The 26,764-nt window shown below is 41.0% G+C and overlaps 1 protein-coding gene across 3 annotated transcripts in view; it reads left to right on the top strand.

The window, feature by feature from the left end:
* Positions 1-26,764, top strand: part of LOC132822962 (uncharacterized) — a 196,561-nt gene that overhangs the window by 38,945 nt on the left and 130,852 nt on the right. For all 3 annotated transcript variants that reach the window (XM_060836424.1, XM_060836434.1, XM_060836416.1), the window contains one exon: positions 22,267-22,436. In XM_060836424.1, the coding sequence (XP_060692407.1) occupies positions 22,267-22,436 (170 nt within the window). The remainder of the gene's footprint in view (positions 1-22,266; positions 22,437-26,764) is intronic.

The raw sequence follows: 26,764 nt of genomic DNA, 5'->3' as shown, positions 1-26,764 counted from the left end.
AATGTGGTCACCTTTAACTCCTCTTTCCTGTCCTTTTCCTATAACCCTTGATTCCATTACTGATTAAAAATCTGCCTGTCTCAGCATTTACAGCTCTCTGGCTTGGCATCCACTGTACAGTGGGGTATTGAATTGCACAGATTCACAATAAGGCAGAGACGACACTTCCTTGCATGGTGCACACTAGACTGAGAAGTCATAGTTTTAGTATTGTTGGTGTGCCTACAATAGATGGACTGCAGCGGTTCTTCTGAAGATCAGCACAGATGGGCGGTAAATGCTGGATTGGACAGTGCCACTTGCATCCCACAAATGAACGAATGAATGTAAATGATGGCCAGGGTCACATCCCTATTTGAAAACAATTATCTCTTGAAAACGATACATTAAGTTCACTTCAAGAACCAAGCTGGTTCGGTTGAACTGAAATTTGCATTAATTATATGTGAGCAAGGAGCTCATAACTATTCATAATGAAGCCAGTATGTGAGCACCTGATCACAAGCATTCTCTGCATCGATTCCTGCTGTTTGTCTCTTTAATCATGATTGCTTAGCAGTGCTAACCTCAGTCTACCTTTTAGAGTTTAGGAATACTCAGAAATTCTCCAATTATCTTTAATTTTATTTGGACATCTGAGCTCCAGACATGAGCTGAGGGTTGCATTATTTCTTGTATACCATTGCATTTGTAAAGACTGCCAAAGCACGATCTGAGTCGTCACATTCAAGAACCGTGTTTTTTATCACCATTCCACAAGTCAGTTTGATGAATTATTCAAATCTTAGTGTACTTCAGTATATTGCTGTATCATTTGGATTTTTTATATTAATTGACTTATAAGTAGATTTGACCATTTGTTAACTTGTACAGATAGGAAGAACAGAATATCATCTTTGATTTGCTGCAGACAGCATTCTAGATTAATAATTAACCTAATTAAATTATTTTTAATTATTATGGCTAATTGTTAAATTTGGGCATTTTAGTGGAAAATAGCAAATAAAAGTACAGATGTTTGATTTAATTTCCAGCATCCACAGTATTTTGCTTTTATTCAAAAGACCGAACAAAATATGGCAAGAGCAAGTAAGGAGCAGCACTGGCTCCTCCTCTATCAGTATTGAAATATGAAGCCGTTTTCAAGCTAAAAGACATAATATTTACTAGCTTGTCAAATAACTGTACTGTAGCAAAGGAATTCTGTGGAAAAATGATGTGAGAATAGGAGGACGAGGAGGAATCAACTTTGTAGCAAATGTCTGAGCAAATGTACATCAGAACAGGAACCTACAGGTGGCCTGATATTGAGAAGCACGCATTAAAATGGGTCTTCAAAATCGTCAGAATCATCATCGCTCTATACTCGCTTATGTGTGGTACAATTATTAAGTTTATAAGGCTTTCCTAAAACATCAGAAACTTTATTTTGCCAGAGACCTGGAGAGAGAGCATTTCCACATCTAAAGGCTCTATGTTTTAATTTGCCAGAATGTGGGTGAAGCTTAAGCTTGAATGTAAACAAATAAATTCAGAGGTGTTAAAAATGAAGCTGGAATGTGTACCTCACTCCCACCAGGAGAAGGATCTTCAGTAATACTCTCTCTACAAAGGACAGTTCTCAAGCTAGATGTTACCAGGCAGATAAAGGAAAAAGGCAGAAATCTCAAGTTAAGAATAATTTTGGATAGATTCTGGGGCATTTAATATCCACTTTAAAGGACAATGTTATGTACACCTGTCAAATGCTTATGCGGTTGTGTTTTAAAACAGAAAAGGTATTATTTTCTGTAATTTGAAGTGTAAGTTACCAACAATAACAGTATTTAATTAGTTAGGCTTTTAATCTTTTCATGATTGTAAACATCTTATACCACAAAATATTGGAATACCTTCCTTTTTATCATTCGTTGGGAGTTCACATTTTTAAAAAATTATCAAAATATACTAATATCCTAATCCTAAATAAAGCCCTAAGCCCAACAGAGATTTCAAATAGCTAGTTGATCTGAACATTTTATGGGACAAAACAACTCAACTTTGCAACAGTAGAGCAAAATTGCTCAGATACTACCAAGAGACTTCTGCTCAAATAACAGGGTTGCAATGGTTCACAATTAGAAAGTGACAAAAACAAATAGTATTCATTAAGTCACATCAGCAACCTGGATGGGATGGCGATGAAGTTTGATTTGCCCTGCATCCAAGCTGTAGAATGCGAAGATGCAAACTAACCTCCAAACTCTGTGAAGCAGGACTCTTCCCCCAGACCCTTCACCCTCTGCAACTGGTGTCTCGACTTCCTGGCCCACAGACTGTAATCTGTCAGGATACGTGTCAATACTTCCACCATAATAAACATTAACACCGGTGCCCACCAGGGCAGTTAGCCAATTGGATACAAAACTGACTTAAGTTAGGAGACAGAGGAAGGTGGTAGAGGGTTACTTTTCGGATTGTGGGCCTTTGACAGCAGTGTGCCACAAGGATAAATGCTGGGTCCACTGATTATTTTGTCATTTATATAAATGCTTTGGGTACAAATATAGAAAATATGGTTAGTGAAGTTTGCAGGTGACACCAAAATAGATGGTGTAGTGGACAGTGAAGAAGATTATCTCAGAGTACAACAGCACCTTGGTCAGATGGGCCATGGGGCTGAGGAGAGGCAGATGGAGTTTAATTTAGATAAATGTGAGATGCTGAATTTTGGTAAGGCAAACCAGGGCAAGAGTTACACAGTTAATGGTCGGACCCTGTGGAGTGCTGCTGAACAAGAGGTCCAGGGATGCAGGTTCCTTGAAAGGGGAGTCACAGGTAAAGGGTAGTGATGAAGGTGTTTGGCATGCTTACCTTCATTGGTCAGAACATTGAGTATAGGAGTTGGGACGTCATGTTGTGGCTGTAAAGGACATTGGCGATGCCATTTTTAGAATACTTTGTACAACTCTGGTTGTCCTTCTATAATAAGGATCCTGTTAAATTTGAGAAGGTGCAGAAAAGATTTACAAGGATATTGCTGGGACTGGAGGTTTGAGTTATAAGGAGAGGCTGAATAGACTGGGTTTTATTTCCCTGGTGCATCAGAGGCTGAGTAGTGACCTTACAGAAGTTCGTAAAATCATGGGGGGAATGGATAGGTTGCACAGCCAAAGTCTTTTTCCCAGGATGGCGGAGTCCAAAGCTAGAAGGCATTGGTTTAAGGTGAGAGGGGAAAGATTTACAAAAAGACCTGAGGGGTTACTTTTTCCTCACACACGGTGGTGTGTGTATGGAACAAACTGCCTGAGGAAGTGATGGAGGCTGGTATAAGTACAGCATTTAAAAGGCATCTGTATAGGTATATGAATAGAAAGGGTTTAGAGGGATCTGGGCCAACTGCTGGTAAACTGGACTAGGTCAGATTGGGATATATGGTTAGCGTGGACGAGTTGGACTAAAGGGTCTGGTCTGTGCTGTATAACTCTAAAACTGTGTGAAAACACAGTTTAAATTAAGTTTCCTCTGGATTATCCCTTGAATTTATTGGTGAATATGCTCCATTTTATGCTTCTGGTTTTTGTCTATTTTCACAAGAAGTAGAAGTATTTCCACTTCTACTCCTATCAAACATATATTACCTTTAAAATATCCATCAGTTCAGCCCATAACTTGATCATAGACTACTACCAAATATGAGAAATGTTGAATAAATATAGGACATTACAATTGGTCAGCCAAACCTAACCTATTCAATGGTCCCATTCACTCTCATGATTAAACCTTTCAGTCATCCAATGTTACTTCAGGAAGTAATTCTATGTAGACAGAAGGAAACTAGAGAGAGAGAAAAAAAAACAAGACACATTGAAATCTGGGACAAAGACACAACATTATGAGAAAGATTAATTTTAAAGGTTGAGGGATCAATGAGTAGATTTACTAAACACATGAAGGTGGATTTAATGTCCGGTTGTGAACTGCAGAAACTATTAACACAAGAAATGAGGATTTAATATTCCTGATTCTAAGCCATCCAGGAAACATATGGAAGGACAATGTATCAATGACTGCATTGATCAAAGATCTTGGGATGGATTTTCATTTGTGAGAGAAAAACTGCCCTGAATGGTGTATGTCCTCAGTTAGGGACAGTGGTCGAGGATAGAGATAGGATCCACTGCCCCTTGATGCACATCCGAAGTGACAATCGGGCTGCAGGAGTCAGTATAGTCAGGCCTACTTTGATTCTTTGTGACTTTGTTCCAGTTGTTTTGGTAAACATTGTCATCGAATCCCCACCCTTCACAGCACATCATTCCTTCCTCTAATCTCTAGACACGTGCATGATAACCAGTCCGACAGAAATGTGGCTAACTCTTAACTGCCTTCTGGACAATTAAGGACAGGTAAAAAGTGCTGGCCTTGCCAGCGATGCCCACATCCCATGAATTAATTTAAAAATCCCTGTGACCCCCATCCCTATCAATAGTCTCTTATACTCTCAATGCCAATGCCTCATTATGGTGGCCCTTTATAACCCTTTGATAATTGTGAAAAGCATGATTTCCCATCCATCCTTATTAACCCTTATATCCCCTGTGCCAACTCAGTGCTATCTCAAGTCAGCCTATGCCCCACCACCCTTTGCTCCACAGTCTCCATGCCAACTCACCTGGTGTCCTCTGTAGGTAGACTTCCAGAGCCTCCAAATCACACATCTAGTACAGAGTTCACTCTCAAAAGCTCCTTTGTGTAAAAGCCCATTCAATAGATTGAAGTCTCCTCAAGTACTGAATTCCTTATAAAACCATTTATATTCATAATTCTACATCAAATACAGCTAAGTACATTTTCAATTACATAGTGACTTTATTGTGGTAAATGTAGATTGTGGAAAGCAGCCATGTATTAATAATACCATAATGAAAGCACTTAAAATTAGTTCAACAAACATGTCCTGAAGCTGTTAGCAGTATTTTCAATTTTTAAAGGACTAGCCATTTAATTAGCTTTGCAATTTGATTGTTCTATAGACATAATCCATCCTTCAAGAGCATTTATAGAGATTCTGTAAAAGAATCCCAGCTCTTTAAAGAGATCTTCAAAGATTCCCAACTCACCCGTTACAGGATAAGGCCCTGGCTCCATTGGGTTCAAATCCTGCCATGACAGATGAAATTTGAATCCAGTAAACATCTGGAATTGACAGTCTAATTGATGACCATAAAACCCACATTGATTTTTTTTTTTTAAAAACCCACCCAGTTTACTCATATCCTTAAGGGAAGGAAATCTGTGGTTCTTACCTGGTCTGGCCTACATGTGACTCCAGACCCACAGCAATGTGGTTTACCATTACTGTCCTTTTGGCCTTTAGGGAGGGGCAATAAATCTTGGCCTAGCCAGTGATGCATACATCCTGTGAATGAATTTATTCTGCCTCCAATGCACTTACCTCCTTTTAAGTAAGGTGACCAATACAGTGCATTGTATTCCAGATGCAACCTGGATAACTGAAGCATAACCTTTTGTATTAGCGTCCCTCGGGGTTGGAATTAGGACTCGTGCCTTTCCCTGTATGATCTAGATTTTGGTGTTCAGGGGATGACATGAAACTTGGGAGGAGTACAGTGTCAAACTCTAAAAGTGTACAAGCCCGTGCAGTGGGCAGACGGGTGTCAGGTGAGGTTCAATGTGGAGAAGTATGAGGTGATACATTTTGGTACAAGACCATGAAGAGACAATGTACAATAAAGGGTACTATTCTACTCTTCCAAACTTTGTGCAGAAGCATGATGAGGAGGTGTCAGTGTTGGACTGGGGTAGACAAAGTTGAAAATCTCATAACATCAGGTTCTAGTCCAACAGGTTTATTTGGAAATAAAGTAGCCGATAAAGGAACAGTATTCTGAAAACTAGTACTTCCAAATAAACCTGTTGGACAATAACCTGGTGCAGTGTGATTTTTAACTCTGCAGGAGGAGAGAGACCTGGGTATATATCAGCACTAAAGGTGGCAGGAATATACATTGTACAAAAATTCTTTAATATGGACATAGTAGAAGAACAAAGAGGTTATGCTAAACTGACATAGGTTTAGATCTCAGTCAGAGTGTTGTGTACAGTTCTGGCCACTAAACTGTAGAAAAGATGTGAACTCATTGGAGAGAGTGTCGAAGAGGAATAGAAGAAAGGCTGTAGGGATGAGAAACTTCGAAATGGAATCATTTGCCATGGAGAGGAGAAGGCTAAGAGGAGACTTTGATAGAAGTTTTCAAAATCATGACAAGCCTGAACAGAGTTATTGGTGCAAAACCAAAAGGATTGTGATCTAGAGCATGGATTAAGTGTTTTGCTAAAGAAGCAAATATAAAATGAGGAAAATCTTTTTCTCACAGTGGGTAGTTCGGGTATTGAATTGACAGCTTGGAAGTGTGATGGAGGCAATTAAAATTGGAGCATTTAGGAGGGCACTCTGATTATTTAAGTAGAAACAACATTCAAAGGTATGGAGAAAAGGCAGGAGTTTGTGAATGCTCAAGAGAGCCAATGCAGACATGATGAGCTGAATGGCCTCTTTCTGCACTGCAGCATATCTCTGATTCTGTATTCAATTCCCCTTACAATAAATGATGAAATTCTATAGCATTCATAATTACTTGCTGTATCTGCATACAAAAGTTTTGTGATTTATGCAGTAGGATGCTGTCATCTGTCTGCATCTCAAAGCTCTGACATCTCTTATCATTTAAGTAATATGCTTCATTCTTACTGCCAAATTGGACAATTTCATTTTTTCCACGTTGTACTCTATTTGTCACATCTGCATCCACTTAATTCATCTATTTTTTTTGGAGCCTCACCGTGTCCTTTCACGGCTCAGTGTGATCCTTAGCTTTGTGTTGTCAGCAAGTTTGACAGTGGTACCTTCCATTCCTAAGTCCAAGCCATTAACATCCGTTGTAAACAATTGAGGTCCAAAGACCAATTCCTATGGCACACAACTCATTATAATTTGCCAACTTGAAGAAGATCCATTTATGCCAATGTTCTTCTTCCTGTTAGACTGCCAATTGTCTATCCATGCCAGTATGCAACCTCCTACAGAATAGGTTTTTATTTTCTGCAGAAACATTTATTGTGGTACCTTATCTCGAAAGCAATGAGTTGGTCAAACATAATTTCCCTTACATAAAAACATGTTAACTTTGTCTGGTTATCTTTAAATTGTGCAAAAACGCCGCCATAATATCTTATAATAATAGCTTTGAACATTATTGTGGGGAAAATGTTTAATTAACTGGCTTGTAGTTTCCTGATTTTTGTCTCTCTCACTTTTTGTTTAAAAGAGTTCTATTCAATATCCTCCACTCTCGGAGCGATCTCACTGGCCACATGTTTAAGATTCTAAGATGAAGCCCATCAGTGTCTGGGCACTTGTCAGCCCACAACCCCAATGATTTACTCAGTATCACTTCTCTTATAGAATCCCTACAGTGTGGAAACTGGCCTTACAGCCAATAAGCCTTCACCGAGCCTCCAAATAGCATTCTACCCAGACCAGTCCTCCCACCCTATTCCTGTAACCCTGCATTTCCTATGGCTAATTTATCTAACCTTCATATCTCCGAACACTATGGGCAATTTAGCATGTCCAATCCACCAACTTGCACGTCTTTGGACTGTGGGAGGAAACCAGAGGACCTGGTGGAAATCCACGCAGAAATGGGGACAATGTGCAAACTCCACACAGACTGTCACCTGAGGATGGAATCGAACCTGGATCCCTGGCGCTGTGTGGCAGCAGTGCTAGCCACTGTGCAGGCCCTGGATTATAATCTGGTGATAATTTATGTGAATCCCTTTCATTTCCTGACATATCACACTACTTCTGGGATGTTAAGTTTTTAGTGTACAGTGAACACTGATGAAAATACCTGTTCAATTCATCTTGGTAAAAACAAGGACTGCAGATGCTGGAAACCAGATTCTAGATTAGAGTGGTGCTGGAAAAGCACAGCAGTTCAGACAGCATCCGAGGAGCAGGAAAATCAATGTTTCGGGCAATAGAGACAGAATGCATCAGGGTTTCGGGCAATAGAGGCAGAGTGCCTGCTGGGTGGAAAGATGCCTGAACTGCTGTGCTTTTCCAGCACACTCTAATCTAGAATCTGTTCAGTTCATCTGCCATTCCCTTATTTTCCGTTATTAGTTTACCAGTCTCCCTTTTTGTAGGGCCATTACTCACTTTGTTAACTCTTTAAATGTTTCTAGAAAACTCTTACTGTCTTTTAAAAATCTCTGACTGGTTTTCACTTGTATTCTTAACGTTTTCCTATATTATTTTTTGGTCATTATTTGCTTTTTACAATTAATTCTGTATAAGCTTCTGACCTACCACCTGTCTTTCCACAAGTATAAACTTTTTTTTTCTTTAACTTTGACACCATCTTTAGCTGTTCTAGTTAACCACAAATAGTGGAATTGGAATTTTCTTTCTTGGTACAATGTAACTATTCTGTGTATTTTGATCTATACCCTTGAATATCTTCCTCTGCATCTCATCTGACCCTATCCTTTGACTTAACGAACCAGTTCTGCTTGTATGCCTTCATTATTGCTCTTATTTAAAATAAATCTCAGAGCCAAACCTCTCTCTGTTAAACTGAATATAAAAATTAGACGACTTATGGTTGCTGTTACCTCAGGGCACCTTGACTATGAGATCATTAGCCCTGTCTCATTGTGCAATACCAATAGTAGTACAGCGTGCTTTCTCGTTGGCTCTGGAACGTACTATTTGAACAAATTATCCTGAAAAACAATCTGTGAACTCCTTATCATGGCTATGTTTGCCTATCTGCTTTTTCCACTTGTTAAATACATGTAAATCTTCCTTGATTGTTGTTTTGTCTTTCTGACAAATGCTCATTATTTATTTCTTCATGGACCACCCTACCCTGAAGTTACATTTAAGGAGCCTGTATGCCACTCCTGTAAGTGACTTTTTGCCTTTACTATTTCTCATTTCTGCCCAAGACTGTTGTGGTTCTGTTCGCAGAGCTGGGAGTTTGTGTTGCAGACGTTTCGTCCCCTGTCTAGGTGACATCCTCAGTGTTTGGGAGCCTCCTGTGAAGCGCTTCTGTGATGTTTCCTCAGGCATTTATAGTGATTTGTATCTGCCACTTCCGGTTGTCAGTTCCAGCTGTCCACTGCAGTGGCCGGTATATTGGGTCCAGGTCGATGTGCTTATTGATTGAATCTGTGGATGAGTGCCATGCCTCTAGGGATTCCCTGGCTGTTCTCTGTTTGGCTTGTCCTATAATAGTAGTGTTGTCCCAGTTGAACTCATGTTGCTTGTCATCTGAGTGTGTGGCTACTAAGGATAGCTGGTCATGTCGTTTCGTGGCTAGTTGGTGTTCGTGGATGCGGATCGTTAGCTGTCTTTCTGTTTGTCCTATGTAGTGTTTTGTGCAGTCCTTGCATGGGATTTTGTACACTACATTGGTTTTGCTCATGCTAGGTATCGGGTCCATCGTTCTGGTGAGTTGTTGTCTGAGAGTGGCTGTTGGTTTGTGTGCTGTTATGAGTCCTAGTGGTCGCAGTAGTCTGGCTGTCAGATCGGAAATGCTCTTGATGTATGGTAGTGTGGCTAGTCCTTTGGGTTGTGGCATGTCCTCGTTCCGTTGTCTTTCCCTTAGGCATCTGTTGATTAAAATGCGGAGGTATCTGTTTTTGGCGAATACATTGTATAGGTGTTCTTCTTCCTCTTTTTGCAGTTCTGGTGTGCTGCAGTGTGTTGTGGCCCTTTTTGAACAGTGTCTTGATGCAACTTCTTTTGTGTGTGTTGGGGTGGTTGCTTTCGTAGTTTAGGACTTGGTCTGTGTGTGTGGCTTTCCTGTATACCTTTGTGGTGAATTCTCCATTAGGTGTTCTCTGTCCTATCACGTCTAGGAATGGGAGTTGGTTGTCCTTTTCTTCCTCTCCAGTGAATCGAATTCCTGTGAGTGTGGCGTTGATGATCCGGTGTGTGTTCTCTATTTCTGCGTTGTTAATGATTACAAAGGTGTCATCCACATATCTGACCCAGAGTTTGGGTTGAATTGCGGTAAGACTGTTTGTTCTGATCTCTGCATTATCGCTTCTGCTATGAGTCCAGAGATGGGTGAGCCCATGGCTGTGCCGTTGATTTGTTCATCTATTTGATTGTTGAATGTGAAGTGTGTTGTGAGGCACAATCCAGTACACACAGACCAAGTCCTAAACTACGAAAGCAACCACCCCAACACACACAAAAGAAGTTACATCAAGACACTGTTCAAAAGGGCCGCAACACACTGCAGCACACCAGAACTGCACAAAGAGGAAGAAGAACACCTATACAATGTATTTGCCAAAAACCGATACTCTCACAATTTCATCAACAGATGCCTAAAGGAAAGACAACAGACTGAGGACATGCCACAACCCAAAGGACTAGCCACACTACCGTACAACAAAAACATTTCCGAACTGACAGCCAGACTACTGTGACCACTAGGAGTCATAATAGCACACAAACCAACACCCACTCTCAGACAACAACTCACCAGGACGAAGGACCCGATACCTAACATGAGCAAAACCAATGTCGTGTACAAAATCCCATACAAGGACTGCACACAACACTACATAGGACAAACAGAAAGACAGCTAACGATCCGCATCCATGAACACCAACTAGCCACGAAACAATATGACCAGCTATCCTTAGTAGCCACAGACACAGATGACAAGCAACATGAGTTCGAATGGGACAACACTACTATTATAGGACAAGCCAAACAGAGAACAGCCAGGGAATCCCTAGAGGCATGGCACTCATCCACAAATTCAATCAATAAGCACATCGACCTGGACCCAATATACCGGCCACTGCAGCGGACAGCTGGAACTGACAACTGGAAGTGGCAGATACAAATCACTGTAAATGCCTGAGGAAACATCACAGAAGCGCTTCACAGGAGGCTCTCAAGCACTGAGGATGTCACCTAGACATGGGATGAAACGTCTGCAATACAAACTCCCAGCTCGGCGAACAGAACCACAAGAGCACCCGAGCTACAAATCTTCCCCCAAACTCTATCCAAGACTGTCACCGCATCTTGGTTTCCTGAACTTAGGTTTTCCCTCTCTCTTGTGCTAATACCACCATTACTGACCAGAATAACCTCTCCAACTGTTCCTAGCTTCTTGTAAATCCTACTTGGTTCAAGAATCAGGTCCTGTGGGAGGTTAAAAATGTAGTTTCTGCAGGTGGGGGAGTGGGGTGTTGCGGGGGTGGGACATTATACAAACGGTCGCGGAATTCTTGTAGCATGTAGCATACTTAAGACTAAGACTTTAATGGATATAGAGGGTCTTTTAAAGAAAATAGTTTTAAGCTAGGAAATAACAACTATGAAGGGTTGTAGCTGACCACAAAAGAAGTAGCAGGGGCATTTCACAATAAAGCTTATTGTATGATAAAAGAAACTGGATAAAAGAACAAGCTGTAACAAACAATGCAGATACACAAGGACAGCAGGATGGCCAGATAAGAAAATAACTAGAGAAAAAAAACCGGTGAGGTAACCGGCTTATGATAGGATGAGATTAGACCAATGAGAAAAGGGAGGCCTGATTCAGCAACTTGCAAACTGAACAAAGAAAGTTTACTTGCTTTGTTACGCATGCATTTTTGCTTGATTGCAGGGGCATCCGGTACTTGCAAGGCCGTAATAAATCGTTCTTGTTTCCAAGGCTTTGTCTCAGGCTGATTTGTGAGTGAGTTCTGTTTCTCACAATTGGGGGCCTCGTTCCGGGATCCAAAACTCCAACTGCGACACTCTTGGGATGACGGGAAAGGGGCACCTCGCCGATTTCGGCGATCTCCAACTCCCTTGTTTGCTGTTCGCGGTTTGGGTGAGTACGATCCGGACTGGGTAACCCTGGAAACAAGGCGGGCAGATGCGGTGGGTTCGGTCGGGCAAGTCTTGTGCACAAGACCCGGGTAGGGAAAGGTCTTAAAGGATATATCCGGGCGACCGGGGGCAGTGGTATTTGCTGCAGGAATTGCCGCGGGACAGGGCGCACCGAAACAACCAGGTAACTCTGTGCACAGACCAAGGTAAGAAAAAAGACCTTTAAGTATTGCCTTGGTGGTCGGGATGTATGGAAAGTATGGGGAATTGGTGATATATAAAATAAAGCATATGTCAATAGAAAACAACCTGTGTCAGTAGGGCTAGTAGCTGAAGGGCTACTGAGGGTGCACTTCGTAACTAACTTATGGCCAGAGGCCCAGAAAAATATTCAAAAGCTAGAGGAGTCATTGCGGGAAGCTCAAAGTGTGTGTGTGTGTCTGTGTGTGTGTGTGTGTGTGTGTGTGTGTGAGAGAGAGAGAGAAAAGAGCTGTACAGCTAGTAGAAAGTTTAACCCTTTGTGATTCGGTTTGAATGCACATTTATTTGTTGGTGATTGAGTGTTTGTGCTTTGTTCCCTAGAGCTTGAGATCCAGGACTGTTTTGAAACTGATTTCAACTGTGGAAATTTTAACATGATTTCTTTTAAGGTTAAGGATTTTACAGATTATGAAATAAAATGTTAACTCCTGTTCTTTTTACGGGTCATGACTGCCTTACTATCAGTTTCTAACTAATCTCTTTTATCCTTACATAAAAGTGATTTATGGAGAACAGTTGAAGTCTCAAAAAGCATATAATTGGTCAGATTAATCGGACGAGTAAGTGTCTAGTCAGGACCCTGAAGGGGGTGTGGAAGAAGGTGACACCGGACCTTGTTGAGATTAATTAAATTAGCAACAATGGGAGGCACGGGGAGTTGCCTGTGTAATGATCGATCTGTAAATAACGTTAAAGGGGACTATATTCCGCCCGACAATCCTTTGGGGAAAATGTTGGGAAATTGGGTACTCAACTACCGGATGCGGGAGAAAGATAAGGCTATAATGAAAAACTATTGTTGTTTTGTCTGGACTCGAGAAAGCATTAAGGCACCTGGTATTTTTTTTGGCCCAAATATGGGTCCGATGAAGACAGGCTGTGCCAAGATCTAAATATATACGTCAATCGGAAAGAAACATACAGTCAAGAAGAGTCCGAATATGCGGCTTGTTGGATAGGGAGCGCAGGAGTAAAATTATGTCCCATGAATACAGAGGAATCAGGGACAGAACAGAAAAAGAATGAACAAGAAAAACCACAATGGGATCCCTTAATGTGTTTGCCACCCCCATATACTACTCCCCGGAATGAGCCTACAACTCCCGAAGTAGAACCGAGTCCAGACACAGAAAGGGGAATGGACTCTGAACTAAAAGATACAGAACCTAGGGGGCTCAGAAACACTTGAGCCACCACACGTAAAGGAGGGGCAGAGATAATGGAAAATGTAAAATTATGTCCATTACGAGAGGTTCCGATTGGGGAAGGTATAATCGGATATGTAAACGCTCCCTTAACTAGCAGTGAAGTTAGGGCCTTTAAAAAGGAAATGAAAAGTTTAATAGAGGATCCGGTTGGACTAGCCGAACAATTAGATCAATTCCTAGGGCCTAATCTATATACCTGGGGAGAACTGATGGCAATTTTAGGAACGTTATTTTCAGGGGAAGAACGAGGTATGATTAGGAGAGCAGCTTTACAGGAATGGGAAAAGAAGCACCCAGTTGGGGTAGAAGGGGTCCCAGCAGAACAGAAATTCCCAAATGTTGACCCTCATTGGGAAAATAATGACAGAGAAGTTAGGGAGTCAATGCGGGATCTACGAGAAATGGTAATGTTAGGAATTAAAGAGGCGGCACCTAGATCACAAAACTTTGTTAAGGCTTTCGAAGTACGACAAGAGAAGGATGAAACCCCTTCTGCATTTCTTCAACGGCTCAAGGAGGCCACAAGGAAATATTCAGGAATGGATCCCGATGATCCGGTAGCTCAGGGACTCTTAAAAGTCCAGTTTGTGACTAAATCATGGCCGGACACACGAGAAATTACAGAAATTAGATGGATGGAGTGAAAGACAGATGGAAGAGCTGTTATGTGAGGCACAGAAAGTGTGTGTGAAGAGGGAAGACGAGAAGCAGAAACAGAAAGCCAAAATGATGGTGGCAGCAGTAGAAGAAAAAACAAAATGGAGACTGGGTTCAGGGGATAACAGGAAGGATAGGGGAGGACACAAAAGATAGAGGTCAGACACCCAGGGAAAAAGGCAACAGGCAGGATGTTACCATTGTGGAAAAGTGGGGCATTTTAAACGGGAATGCCCGGGATTAGCACGAGAAAGGGAAACCGTTTCCCTCATGACCTTCGATGAGGAATAGGGGAGTCAGGGGTTCCTTCCTCCTGAAGCGCACCGGGAACCCTTGATAAATCTAACGGCGGGACCTGATGGGGAGGAGGCAGTATTTTTGGTGGACACGGGGGCACCTCGATCATCCCTAAGATTAAGACCTACCGGTGTTAAATTGACTAACAAGAATCTCAGGGTTTCCGGAGTAAAAGGCGAAGAATTCTTGGTGCCTATTTTTGAGCCAACCCTAATTAGAGGAAATGATGAGGAAGTGACAGGATAATTACCAACTGTAGAGTTCAATGATAAGTTTTTAAAGAACTATATTGTGGCGCTTGGCTCTTCTTTGTCTGTCCTTAGGAAAAAGGGTCTGTTGACTCAGACACCCCCACTTGAGTTCGCAGTACATCGGATACGACCGGGTGATTGAGTCCTGATAAAGACCTGGAAAGACACCAAACTGCACCCAAGCTGGGAGGGACCGTTCCTAACCCTCCTGACTACTGAAATAGCCATCTGAACTGCTGAAAAAGGGTGGAGTCATCACACTCCTGTTGAGGGCCCCATGGACGCTCCTTCCCCTTTGGCAGAGTGGCTTCTCATCCTACAGACAAATCTCTGAAAGTCAAGCTGAGCAAAAAGAATGGACTGAGATTAGAGACTATTAAGTATTGGTTAAAAAAACTGTATCCCAAAACAATTCTAAGTGTTGCATGGACTCACTCCTTCCTACCATACAAAGGGTTAGGGAATAGACAGATAGGGTTGTGAGCTGAAATGAGTGGTCAGCTTTATATTGTCACGATAATATTGGCGCTAGCTGCCATGGGGGGTGGGAACAATCATTTTCCCGCTTTATGTCAGAATTATGCTAAACTAAAAGGGCATACCGACTGTTGGGTATGTGCTGAGATCCCACACCATGGGGAATCCGGAATTCCTCTCACGGTAATACCACTTACCAAAAGAGAAGTGGCTCAAACAATACAAAATGGAGATCTGACAGGGGTAATTATAACTTTGTGGGATGGTTCCCTTGACCAGCCCCGAAAACTCTGGGTGCTATCGATGGCCTTAGAGTTTCCCCAACGAAAGTAAATACCACTTGGTTCTGTAATCAGAATGATACCGCACTCTTCCGATTAGGAAAATCCTCTTGTGTCTACACCAGCCAAGCCACTGCCACGACCATTGCCCAAATATTAAACGGAACATATTAGGTATGAGGCCTGAAGGCCTATCCATTTATTCCCAGGGAAAAATACATTCGCATGACCGAATGTATAGTAATGCATGCATGTTATGATGTTGATCAAACACTGCCTCAAAGCCAGAAAGGCTGGAGTGGCTGCTGCTACCTCGCCTATATAATTCCCCACTTGAGGCTGTTAAAGAGAGCTCCAAAAATACCTCGGAATAAAGAGGGAGGAAGGCAAGTAACCCGGAAAGTAACCGAAGGAGATCGACTCCTCTGGACTTTGATACCTATGTATGGGACCGCTCGAGCAAGAGTAGAAATACAAAAGTTGGCAGCTTCCCTGGAAGAGTTGGCCAACAATACTGCTGATGTATTGGCCGAAACCCAATCCCAAGTAGCAGCCATAATGACCGAAATGATTGCCACTAGGCTAACGACTCTTCAGAACAGGATGGCTCTAGATTACATTCTGGCAGGGAAAGGTGGTACCTGTGCACTAATTGGGGAAGGTGGTTAGTCAATCTGGCTATCTATGGATTATTGATATTAGTGGGTCTGGTGGTAGGGTTCAATGCCCTAAAATGGGTGATGAGCCGACTGATGACATCCCTTGGGGAAGGAACCCAAATACATCATCAGATGCTTTTATACTGTGTATAAGATTGTGAACCTCATCGCCAAAAGGTGTAAGAGGGCAGAACATAAGAAAATGGATTCAAGGAGACTTAATAAGTGCAGAAACAACAGTTTTAAAAAAAACAAAAAGGGGAAATTGTGGAAGGTTAGAAATGTAGTTTCTGCAGGTGGGGGTGTGGGGTGTTGCGGGAGTGGGACATTATACAAACAGTCACGGAATTCTTGTAGCATGTAGCATACTTAAGGCTAAGACTTTAATGGATATAGAGGGTCTTTCAAAAAAAAGTAGTTTTAAGCTAGGAAATAACTATGAAGGGTTTTAGCTGACCACAAAAGAAGCAGCAGGAGCATTTCATAATAAGGCTTATAGTATGATAAGAGAAACTGGATAAAAGAACAAGTTGTAACAAACAAGGAACAAAGAATGAAAATGTGTTGCAGGACTGATGAAGGGCTTATGCCCGAAACGTTGAATTTCCTGTTCCTTGGATGCTGCCTGACCTGCTGCGCTTTTCCAGCAACACATTTTCAGCTCTGATCTCCAGCATCTGCTGACCTCACTTTCTCCTCTAAGATTTTAACCTACTGCGAATCTTCTTGCAAGGATGCCTTCCTTGGAGAAGCTCTCTTCCTCCCTCTACAAGGATTTCAGTGAGTCCCTCTCTCACTGCACCCCCCAGGTCATCTCCTCTGCACAGAAGCTCTTCAGCCACGTTCTCAAACAGACTCGCTACCACAGCCACATCTCCTTCCTCAGCACCTGCCTACGGAACCGACATTCCTGATGAAGGGCTTATGCCCGAAACGTCGAATTTCCTGTTCCTTGGATGCTGCCTGACCTGCTGCGCTTTTCCAGCAACACATTTTCAGCTCTGATCTCCAGCATCTGCAGACCTCACTTTCTCCTCAAGGAACAAAGAATAGAATCATACAAGGACAGCAGGATGGCCAGATAAGAAAATAACTAGAGAAAAAAAAACGATGAGGTAACCAATTTATAATAGGATGAGATTAGATCAATGAGAAAAGGGAGGTGTGATTCAGCAACTTGCAAACTGAACAAAGAAAGTTTACATGCTTTGTTATGCGCGCATTTTTGCTTGATTGCAGAGGCATCCGGTACTTGCAAGGCCGTAATAAATTGTTCTAATTTCCAAGGCTTTGTCTCAGGCTGATTTGTGAGTGAGTTCTGTTTCTCACAACAATGCTTGTCACCCTGCAGCCATGTCTCTGGAATGGTAGATTGCACTTATTCATTTCTGTTTGTGCTCAGGGTTAATCTATTTTATTTTAGTTGCTACACACATTCAGATTTTAAGAACTTTTGATACTTTTACTCAGTTTGTAAATTCTAGTCTTAACTGTTGGTCCACTCTTAGATTCATGCTAACCATCCTGTCTTTTTGTCATTTCCTGGATTAATACATTTCTCTTTGACCTTGACTCTCGTCTTTGATTCACCACATATTTCCAAGCTTGATCATAGCAATGCAGTCAGTATTGATGTATCCATTTGTTATAGCTAACTAGGGATTGCCAAACAAAGTTCAGTAGCTTTCTGCCAGTCATTTTCTAGCCTGTGTGTTCTCCATTTCTAGTCCTCCACCAATCAGAGTCCACTTGCCAACCAACGGGCAGCACGGTGGCACAGTGGTTAGCACTGCTGTTCTCCCCGTGTCTGCGTGGGTTTCCTCCGGGTGCTCCAGTTTCCTCCCACAGTCCAAAGATGTGCGGGTCAGGTGAATTGGCTATGCTAAATTGCCCGTAGTGTTAGGTAAGGGGTAAATGTAGGGGAATGGGTGGGTTGCGCTTCGGCGGGTCAGTGTTGACTTGTTGGGCCGAAGGGCCTGTTTCCACACTGTTAAGTAATCTAATCTAATCAATCTGCACTCTCCTGTCAAACACAATGTATTCTGTTTCCCTCTTGATTTGTTATTTTGATGAATTGTCCTGATGAGTGCAAGATGAAAAACTTAGACAATATGTGACATCTATTGGCAATACTCAAATGGCAATCTGATAATTTCTTCTAAAGCTATAGTCAGGGCAGGCACATTAGAATTGACATTTTGAAAAGGAAATCATTTTCTGACCTCTGCAGGTACACAAGTCCAGGAAAACTATGATGATCACTTCCCCAGACAATCCAATTGACATCTGATCACTTTAATCATGTTCAACCAGTTTCCTTCATAAAACAATTCAATCAAAAATTAGATGAATCCAGTATTCAAATGTTGAGAGGCAGCATTAAATATTGTTATAATTGCTGAAGTTCTCAAAATTGGCTTCCATTTTAACTTCACTGTGCTGAAGAATTCCCTCTAACCACTTAGTGTAGTCCTTGATTATAAACTTGGTTTGGTCAAAGTTTGCAATTTGGGATTACCCAGACTATAATACATCCTCCTGAATAAGGGCATGTTAAAGTGTGGCTGAGACATCAATGCCTATATTTCCAAATGTTGTAATCAAAAATTGTTTTCAGTGTTGCTTATCCGTGAACTCCCTTTGTGGCTTGCTGGTGTAGTGTCAACACAGTCTTTGCAAATGAGCTTTTGTCTTACATACCTAGGTTGTAGGAAATATCAGTTCTCAACTCCACAGCTAGTTTGTAGTCCACACTGCAGGGCAGAAGTTTGTAAATGGATGATGAGAAGTTTGGAATTGCTGCTATTGTATCATTATGACTATACTGCTGAGATCTGATTGTAGAGTGTCATTGGTGGTGAGTAGGAGTATTCCTACTTATTGACCCAATTTTCTGTCACAGATCAAAGGTGTGTTGATGGGAATAATCAGTAACATACTGGCAACTGTGTAAATACATAATGTAAAATGATAGTATGCACATTCATTTGGAACTGAAACAGTCTGAATTGTTCAGTGTGACAGATTCCTCCAGTAATAACAATATGTAATACTATATTTAGTTCTTAAATAGTGGAGTTTGAATTTTAGACATTTGCTGGCTGACAGTTTTTAATCTGGAATAATCAAGTTGCTATTGTGAACCTGTGAATAACACCATATATTCAAAATACTGGGAGCATTTTTATTGTGTGCGTATGTGTGTGTGTGTGAAGTGTTTACACACTGCCATCTACTGGTTATTTCTTAGCTGTAGAGTTGAGCACATACCTTTTTTTAAAAAAATCAATTTTTTTTTCCACAATCAGCGGTCCTTTTGTATTAACATTTTCTTGATTTTGTTTTCTGTGCTTTTTATTTGGCTAAATGGTAACTCACGGTACCCTAATCTGGGGCACTTGCTGGTGCAATTACTGTGCAAGTGAAATAGCTATTTTAGGAGATGCATGATTCTCTGGTGATTTTGTGATTTAATTGTATACATTCATTCAGCTTTAGGACAATAGGAGGTCAGTAATTCCATCAAAACAATTCCCTAAATGATTGTCATACAATCAGCAAATTGTGCAGTTTGAAAGGCAGCATAGGGGGCTGTACTCAAATCAACCAGAGTCTCATGGCTGTTTTTCTGAGGTTGGGACCAAAGTACTTGATTAGATAGACAAGAGGGTAAACTGTGAGCCATGAGTGACCGATATAAAAGTAAAAGACTGCTAATGCAGAAAATGTAGATAAAGACAGAAAATACTGGAAGCATACAGCAGGTCTGGCAGCCTCTGTGGAGAGAGAAAAGGAGTAACGTTTTCCGATTAATGACCTTGCAACAAAACATTGAAAGTTCTGATGATGCATCATAAGCCTGAAACAAAATCTCTGTTTCTCTTTTTTTTCTGATATAGGATTGTAATGTATTATTATTTTTTGGAAAGTTGGATTTGATAGCAGAGGAAATGATTTTAGTTTTAATTTCTGTGAAGGTGACTTGTTTCTTCTAACAAAGGTCAGAAAAGCCATTTTGAACAGACAGTTCTAATGTTATTTCCAAGAAAGCATGTGCCTTAAGTTAAATTACTTGATCAGCAACCTGATGAGTTAGTTTGTGAATTGTTTACAAAGTTGAACTTTTATGATGTGCAGAAAGACGAGGCAAAGGACCACATCAGGTTTCGGTTGAGAAAATGCATTTGTGCCTGGAAAAGGGCAGTTTAGTTCATAGAAGTCCCCAGACTGAGTGAATGACAGAAATCTGCAAGCTGTCAGAATTGAAAAGTATCCAGACCATCAGAGCTGGAAAGAAGTCTTTGTTGTGTCAGCAATCCGAAGAAAAAGGCTAGAAAGAGACGGCAATGACGTGGATAGAATATACTGTCGCCAAGTTTGCCCTAAATAACCTCCAAATAGCCACTATAATAAGTAAGTTACAATGAAAAAATAAGAAGTTTACAAATAGTATGGATAGGTCAAGTGAATGGGCTAAAATGTGGCAGATGACATTTACTGTGGATAAGAGTGAAGTTATTCATTTTGGTCAGAAGAAAGAAAAGGCAACTTATTATCTAAATGGAGATAAATGTCAAGATACTTCAGTGCAGAACAATCTGGTTGACCTTGTGCATGAGTCACAGAAAGCTACTTTACAGGTACAGCAATAATAAGGAGAGCAAATGAAAGCTTGACACTTATTGCTAAAGGAATGGAGTATTTAGGTGGGGAAGTGTTGTAACTGTACAAGGCATTGGTGAGACTACATCTAGAGTACTGTGTACAGTATTCATTTGGGAGTGGAGGGTGATGAGGAGCTGGCTTGAAAGAACATTTGAGGCCTGAAGTAGACTAACCATGACATTATTGAAGGGTGGACAGATTTGAGAGTTTGAAGGAAGGAAATGGTTCTGCGAAGGTTCACGAGATTAATTTTAAAAATGAATGGCTTATCTGATGAGGAGAGGTTTTGCAGTTTAGGCCTATAATTGTAAGAGTTTAGAAAGATGAGAGAGGGTCTAATTGAGGTCAGTTATGAGATGCTGAAAGGATTAACAAAGTAGATGATTCCCCTTCTGAGGTAAACTAGAATGAATAGCCACAGTTTAGATTGAGGAGTGGCAGATTTAATGCTTCTCTTAAACGGTCATGAGTCTGTGGAATTCATTGCCTCAGAGTGTGGTGGATGCTGAGATTCTGAATAAATTTAAGGAGGAGATAGACAAGATTTTTAATTAGTAACTGGTTAAAGACTTATGGGGAGTGGTCAGAGAAGTGGGAGTATGAAGCTGAGTTGAGATCAGCCATGATGGTGGAGCAGGCTGGAGGGGCTAAATTGCTTGCTCCTGCTTGTGGTTCTTAATTCTTACATTCCAAATAAGAAACTAATGAGGAAAGCAGTGGTACTTCACTGGGATTGAGTAACTGTAAAGGATATTGCTGGGGGAAGGATTGAATTTTGCTGTATGTGTTAAGATATTTAAATTGTCTTGTGTAGATTTTTATGGCTTTACTATGTAATGTACGCTTAAATTTATTACAGATGTTTAAGATTTGAGGGGGCTTGACAGAGTAGATATTGAAAAGATGCTTTCCACTATGAGGGGAATCTTGAATTAGGAGTCATAGTTGCAGAATAAGGGTATTTTTCATTTAAAACTGTGATGCAACGAAATTTATTTCTGTCTCTCTCTACCCCAAAGAGTTGTGGCAGTTAGATCACAGAAAGTATTTGAAGAGGAGGTAGATGGATTTATGAAACATCAAGAGCTGAGGACTGAGGCAGATCAGCCATTATCTGACATAAGGGCAGGATTTGAGGGGCTGCATATCCTATCCTGGTCCTGTTTCTTTTGTTCTTATTTCTCTGTGGAAAGAACATTGATGGTCTCATGTGGAAATGTTCAGTGACTGACCAACATGATATCAAATGGCAAAAGGAGAACTTAAGGTCTATTAAGCCAGGTTTTACTCAGGTCTGAGTTGTCCAATAACGCCATCAGCTGGGGTTATATCCCGAATATTTCCAGAATGTTCCATTTTCATTATAGTGAGCATCTGTTGCTGAAGTTAAAATTGCCTTAATGCTTATGCACCAACTCAGAAACTCTCAAATCATCAAATGACTTTATTGGATAGACATACACAATGCTTTGATAGCTTTCAGACTTGATTTTAATTTCCTCATCTTATTGAGTATATAAAATAAATATTATATCTTGTCATATCTGAAGGTAGTATTGTACCATATGTTTTGATTTTTTTTTCAGTGTTTGTTTCCAATTGGCTCCCTCCTTTCATTGAAGAACCATCAAGTTGTAACAATAGAGGCACTGGGGTCTATGAAGAAGGGTTTACACCCCATACAACAGCGACTGGCTGATTACAATGGAAGTCAATGTGGATTTTGCAGCCCAGGCTTTGTCATGCAGATGTTTGGGTAAGTGCAGACGATTGCCTTTGTAGAATACAGGTAGTTCTGTGATTACATGATAGTTGCATTATTGGGCAACCCTGTGCTTTATGAAAATCATGTGATACAAATATTTTCAATATATTGGTGACGTAATCGCATTATAGCCAACACATACTTTAAAAGTTCATATTTTTGAAAGAATGTTCCCTATTCAGCCGTTCGTGTTACAGCCAATTTTGTTAACGAACAATGCATTAAAGCAGAACTGCTTGTGTCCAGTTAAATTTCTTCTTTTGTTAAATATGTTTTCATGCACAACTTGGGGATCTGCAGGACATACCAAGTCATAGTTTTCCCAATAAAGTCTTTTTTTTTAATGCCAATTATCACACCAAAGCAAAACTTGATGTGGGATTTGTAGCTTTTAAGCACCAGCAGCAGGTTGGCATCTTATTAATGTTAACTGTATTAAAATGAAACTAAGAAATGCAATGACAAATATTCAACTCTTGGGTTCTGCAAATCGGCAGGCCAGTAGTCTTGACATTTCTGTTAGGAGAGTGTTTGCTGGTGATATCTGCTGCTTTCTTCACTGAGACATGGGATGGTGGAGGCCATCCTGTAATCGGTGTCTATGTCAATGTATGTGTAGCTATTCTGTTGTACAGAGGATGACACATGCAATGTAGATGTCTGGCTACAGGTGCTTCCTTGCATACTCCGGGAAGTCTCTTGCTGGTGTTCTCTCTTTAAGGATTAAGGAAGCCTTTAATTATTGCCGATAGACAATTTTTTAAGGGTCTGGGTTTCAATGATAACCTGCCCCCAAAGTGGATTCTATAATGATACAATACAGTCATTCCATTTATCGCACAACTGGAGGCCATTTGGCTCCTTGAACGTGAACTGGCTCTTTTGAAGAACAGCCCAATTCACCCTTCCCTGCTTTTTCAAATAATCCCAGCAATTTTTCTCTTTCAAATATTTATCTACTTTTCTTTTGAAGGCTCCTATTGATTCAGTATCCACCATTGTGCAGGCAGTGTGTTCCAAACCTGAGCCACTTGATGCATGAGAACAGGAATAGGCTATTCAGCCCATCAGGCCTGCTTGCTGTTTAATACAAAATGGCTTATTTTATTGGGCACCTCGAAACCCTTTACCCAATTTATTTCCATTGGAAGTCAGAAATCCATTAATCTCTACTTGGAAAATACTCAAGGAGTGAGCGTCTGCAGCTCTCTTGGAAAGAGAATTATAAAGGATCATAATTCTGTGTTTTAAAAAAAGTTCTCGTCTTAGTCCGAAATGGTATCCCACTTATTTTTAAATTGTGTTCCCTGGTTCTACCTCCCAAACCAGGGAAAGCATTTTACTTGAACCTACCTTGTCTATCCTTTTAATTATAGTGTTTCAATGAAATCACTTCTCATTCTTCAAAGTCTCGAGACTCCAGACCCAGCTTGTCCAATCGCTCCTCAAAGGCCAGTCCTGCCATCCCAGGAACCAGTGTGGTGAACTTTCATTGCATTTCCTCATTGGCAATAGTACCCTTCCTGATGTATGATGTGGAGGTGCTGGTGTTGGATTGTGAAGAGCAGAGTCAGAAATCACATGACACCAGGTCACAACCATAGAGTTGTACTGCACGGAAACAGACTCTTTGGTCCAACCTGTCCATGCCAACCAGATGTCCTAAACTAATCTAGTCTCATTTTTTAGATTACTTACAGTGTGGAAACAGGCCCTTCGGCCCAACAAGTCCACACCGACCCGCTGAAGCGCAACCCACCAATACCCCTACCCCTACATATACCCCTTACCTAACACTACGGGCAATTTAGCATGGCCAATTCACCTGACCCGCACATCTTTGGACTGTGGGAGGAAACCGGAGCACCCGGAGGAAACCCACACAGACACGGGGAGAACGTGCAAACTCCACACAGTCAGTCACCTGAGGCGGGAATTGAACCCAGGTCCCTGGCGCTGTGAGGCAGCAGTGCTAACCACTGTGCCACCGTGCCGCAGCACTTGGCCCATATACCTCTAAACCCTTCCTTTTCATGTAACCATCCTGATGCCTTTTTAATGTTGTAATTGTATCAGCCTCCACCACTTCCTCTGGCAGCACATTCCACACACGCACCACCCTCTGCATGAAAAAGTTGTCCCATAGATCCCTGTTATATCTTTTCCCTCTCACCCTAAACCAATGCCCTCTAGTGTAGGACTCCTCCACCCCAGAGAAAAGACTTTGTCTTTATACCCTATCCATGTCCCTCATGATTTTATAAACCTCTCTAAGGTCACTCCTCAGCCTCCGATGCTCCAGGGAAAACAGTGCAGCCTGTGCAGCCTATTCAGCCTCTCCCCATAACTCAAATCCTCCAACCCTGGCAACATCCTTGTAAATCTTTTCTGAGCACTTTCAACTCTCACAACATCCTTCCCATAGGAGGGAGACGAGAATTGCACACAAAGCTCGCTAAGCAGACTACCATGAAGAAGTGCATATAGATTATGACCATCACGCTGCTCTCATCAATTCTCTTTGTTACTTTTTCAAAAAACTCAATCAAGTTTGTGAGACATGATTTCCCAAGCGCAAAGCCATGTTGGCTATCCCTAATCAGTTCTTGCCTTTCCAACAGGTTCATTTGAAATCATAAGCTTTCAGAGTGCTGCTCCTTCATAAGGCAGTGAGGAAAGTGCACAGCTATTGTAAAACTGTACAAACTAATTAAAATAAAGAGATTGTAATTTATCAAGGTGAATGGTGTCAAAACAACAGTAAAGAAGATTTTACAAACAGAGAACAGTATGGTGGGCTGAATTAATTTGTACAGTCTTAGATAACTTGTTACTTCGGGCTGACCTTTGTCATGTGACTCTTACATCTACCATATTTTTCCATTTGGTTTGTCTGTAGCGCCATCTTATTTTTGATTTTTTGTAATTATTTCTCTGCCTCAATTAATTGGATCACGGGCCATCCCTTGTTATTCAGCTATTGACACTTTACTCACATTGTTTGACACTTTTGATCATCTGCAAAGACATGTTATTCAGCCAGTCAACACTCCACTCATACCATTTGTACTGTCTTTTGACACACTTAATTACCCGGAATTGCCTTGCAATGATCTCTCTTCTTACAAATTCTGTACTTCTGCATTTCCATCCACTTCTCCTGAAAGCACTCCGAAAACTAATGATTTCAAATAAATCTGTTAGACTATAACCTAGTGTCACGTGATTTCTGACTTCCTGAGCTAGGGTTACCGAAACTGCACACACTAATCCAGGTACAACCTAACCAAGCTTCTGGTTAGTATTTGAGTACTCTTGCAATGAATGAAAACGTTCCATTACTCTTTGGTCGCTTACTGCATATACATGTTAGCCTTCAGTGACCTCTCGACAAAGACACGTACATTTTCCAACCTCTCACCATCTAAGAGATGATCTGTGCATTTTTTTCTCTTTCCGAAGTGAATAACTTTGCATTTTTCCATACTACAATCCATCTGCCATGCCTTAACCAGTCAATAAGCCTGTTCAATGCTCCTGAAATCGCTTTACATCTTTCTCACAACATACATTCTCACTTAGTTTCATCTGGTTGCAAATTTGGAAATATTACATTGGGTCTCCACATCGTTGATTAATACTGTGAACAGCTGGGACAATGTAGTGATTTTGCAGTCCCCCAATAGTCGCAGCCAGTCATGGAGAAAATGATCCATTTTTTCCCACTTTCTGTTTTCTGCGTGTTAGCCAGTCCTTATTCCACGGCAGTATAATACCTCCTATTACCTTCTGGAAATCCAAGTATTCTATCTCCATCAACTCTATTTACTAAGTTTTTCAATAATGTTGTCAGAAAACTTCAACAAGTTCATTGAACAGGATTTGCCTTTAGCAGTCCATGTGAATAATGAGCAAAACATTATTCAAGTGTCCATTTATCACATCCTTTATATTAGATTCTCATACCCTCCTCGTGGTATGGGGCTAACAGATACATTGTTCCCTGTTTTCTCTCTTGCTGGCATGTAACAGATTTTCTGTATTTTGCCTTTGCTGTCTTCCCAATCATCTTAACTCTGAATCCTCTGATTATCAACTTTTTAGCCATTGAAACCAATTTTTCTTTATTTACTGGATTTAAACCCTGAACCACTGTCAAATCTCTCCTCAACTCACTGTGCTCCAAGAAAAACATGTAGAAGAGTTATTAATGAAAGGTCTTCAGTTTATTGTCATCATAATGTTCTGACTGTAATCTATTATGTCCATTCCCGATTTATTGCCAATTATTCCCTATCAACTCTTACAACTGCTTCGAG

This window comes from Hemiscyllium ocellatum, chromosome 2 (assembly GCF_020745735.1).
Source record: "Hemiscyllium ocellatum isolate sHemOce1 chromosome 2, sHemOce1.pat.X.cur, whole genome shotgun sequence".
Taxonomy (NCBI): Eukaryota; Metazoa; Chordata; class Chondrichthyes; order Orectolobiformes; family Hemiscylliidae; genus Hemiscyllium; species Hemiscyllium ocellatum.
The sequence above is the reverse complement of the archived record's forward strand: the minus strand, read 5'-3'. Positions and strand labels throughout refer to the sequence as shown.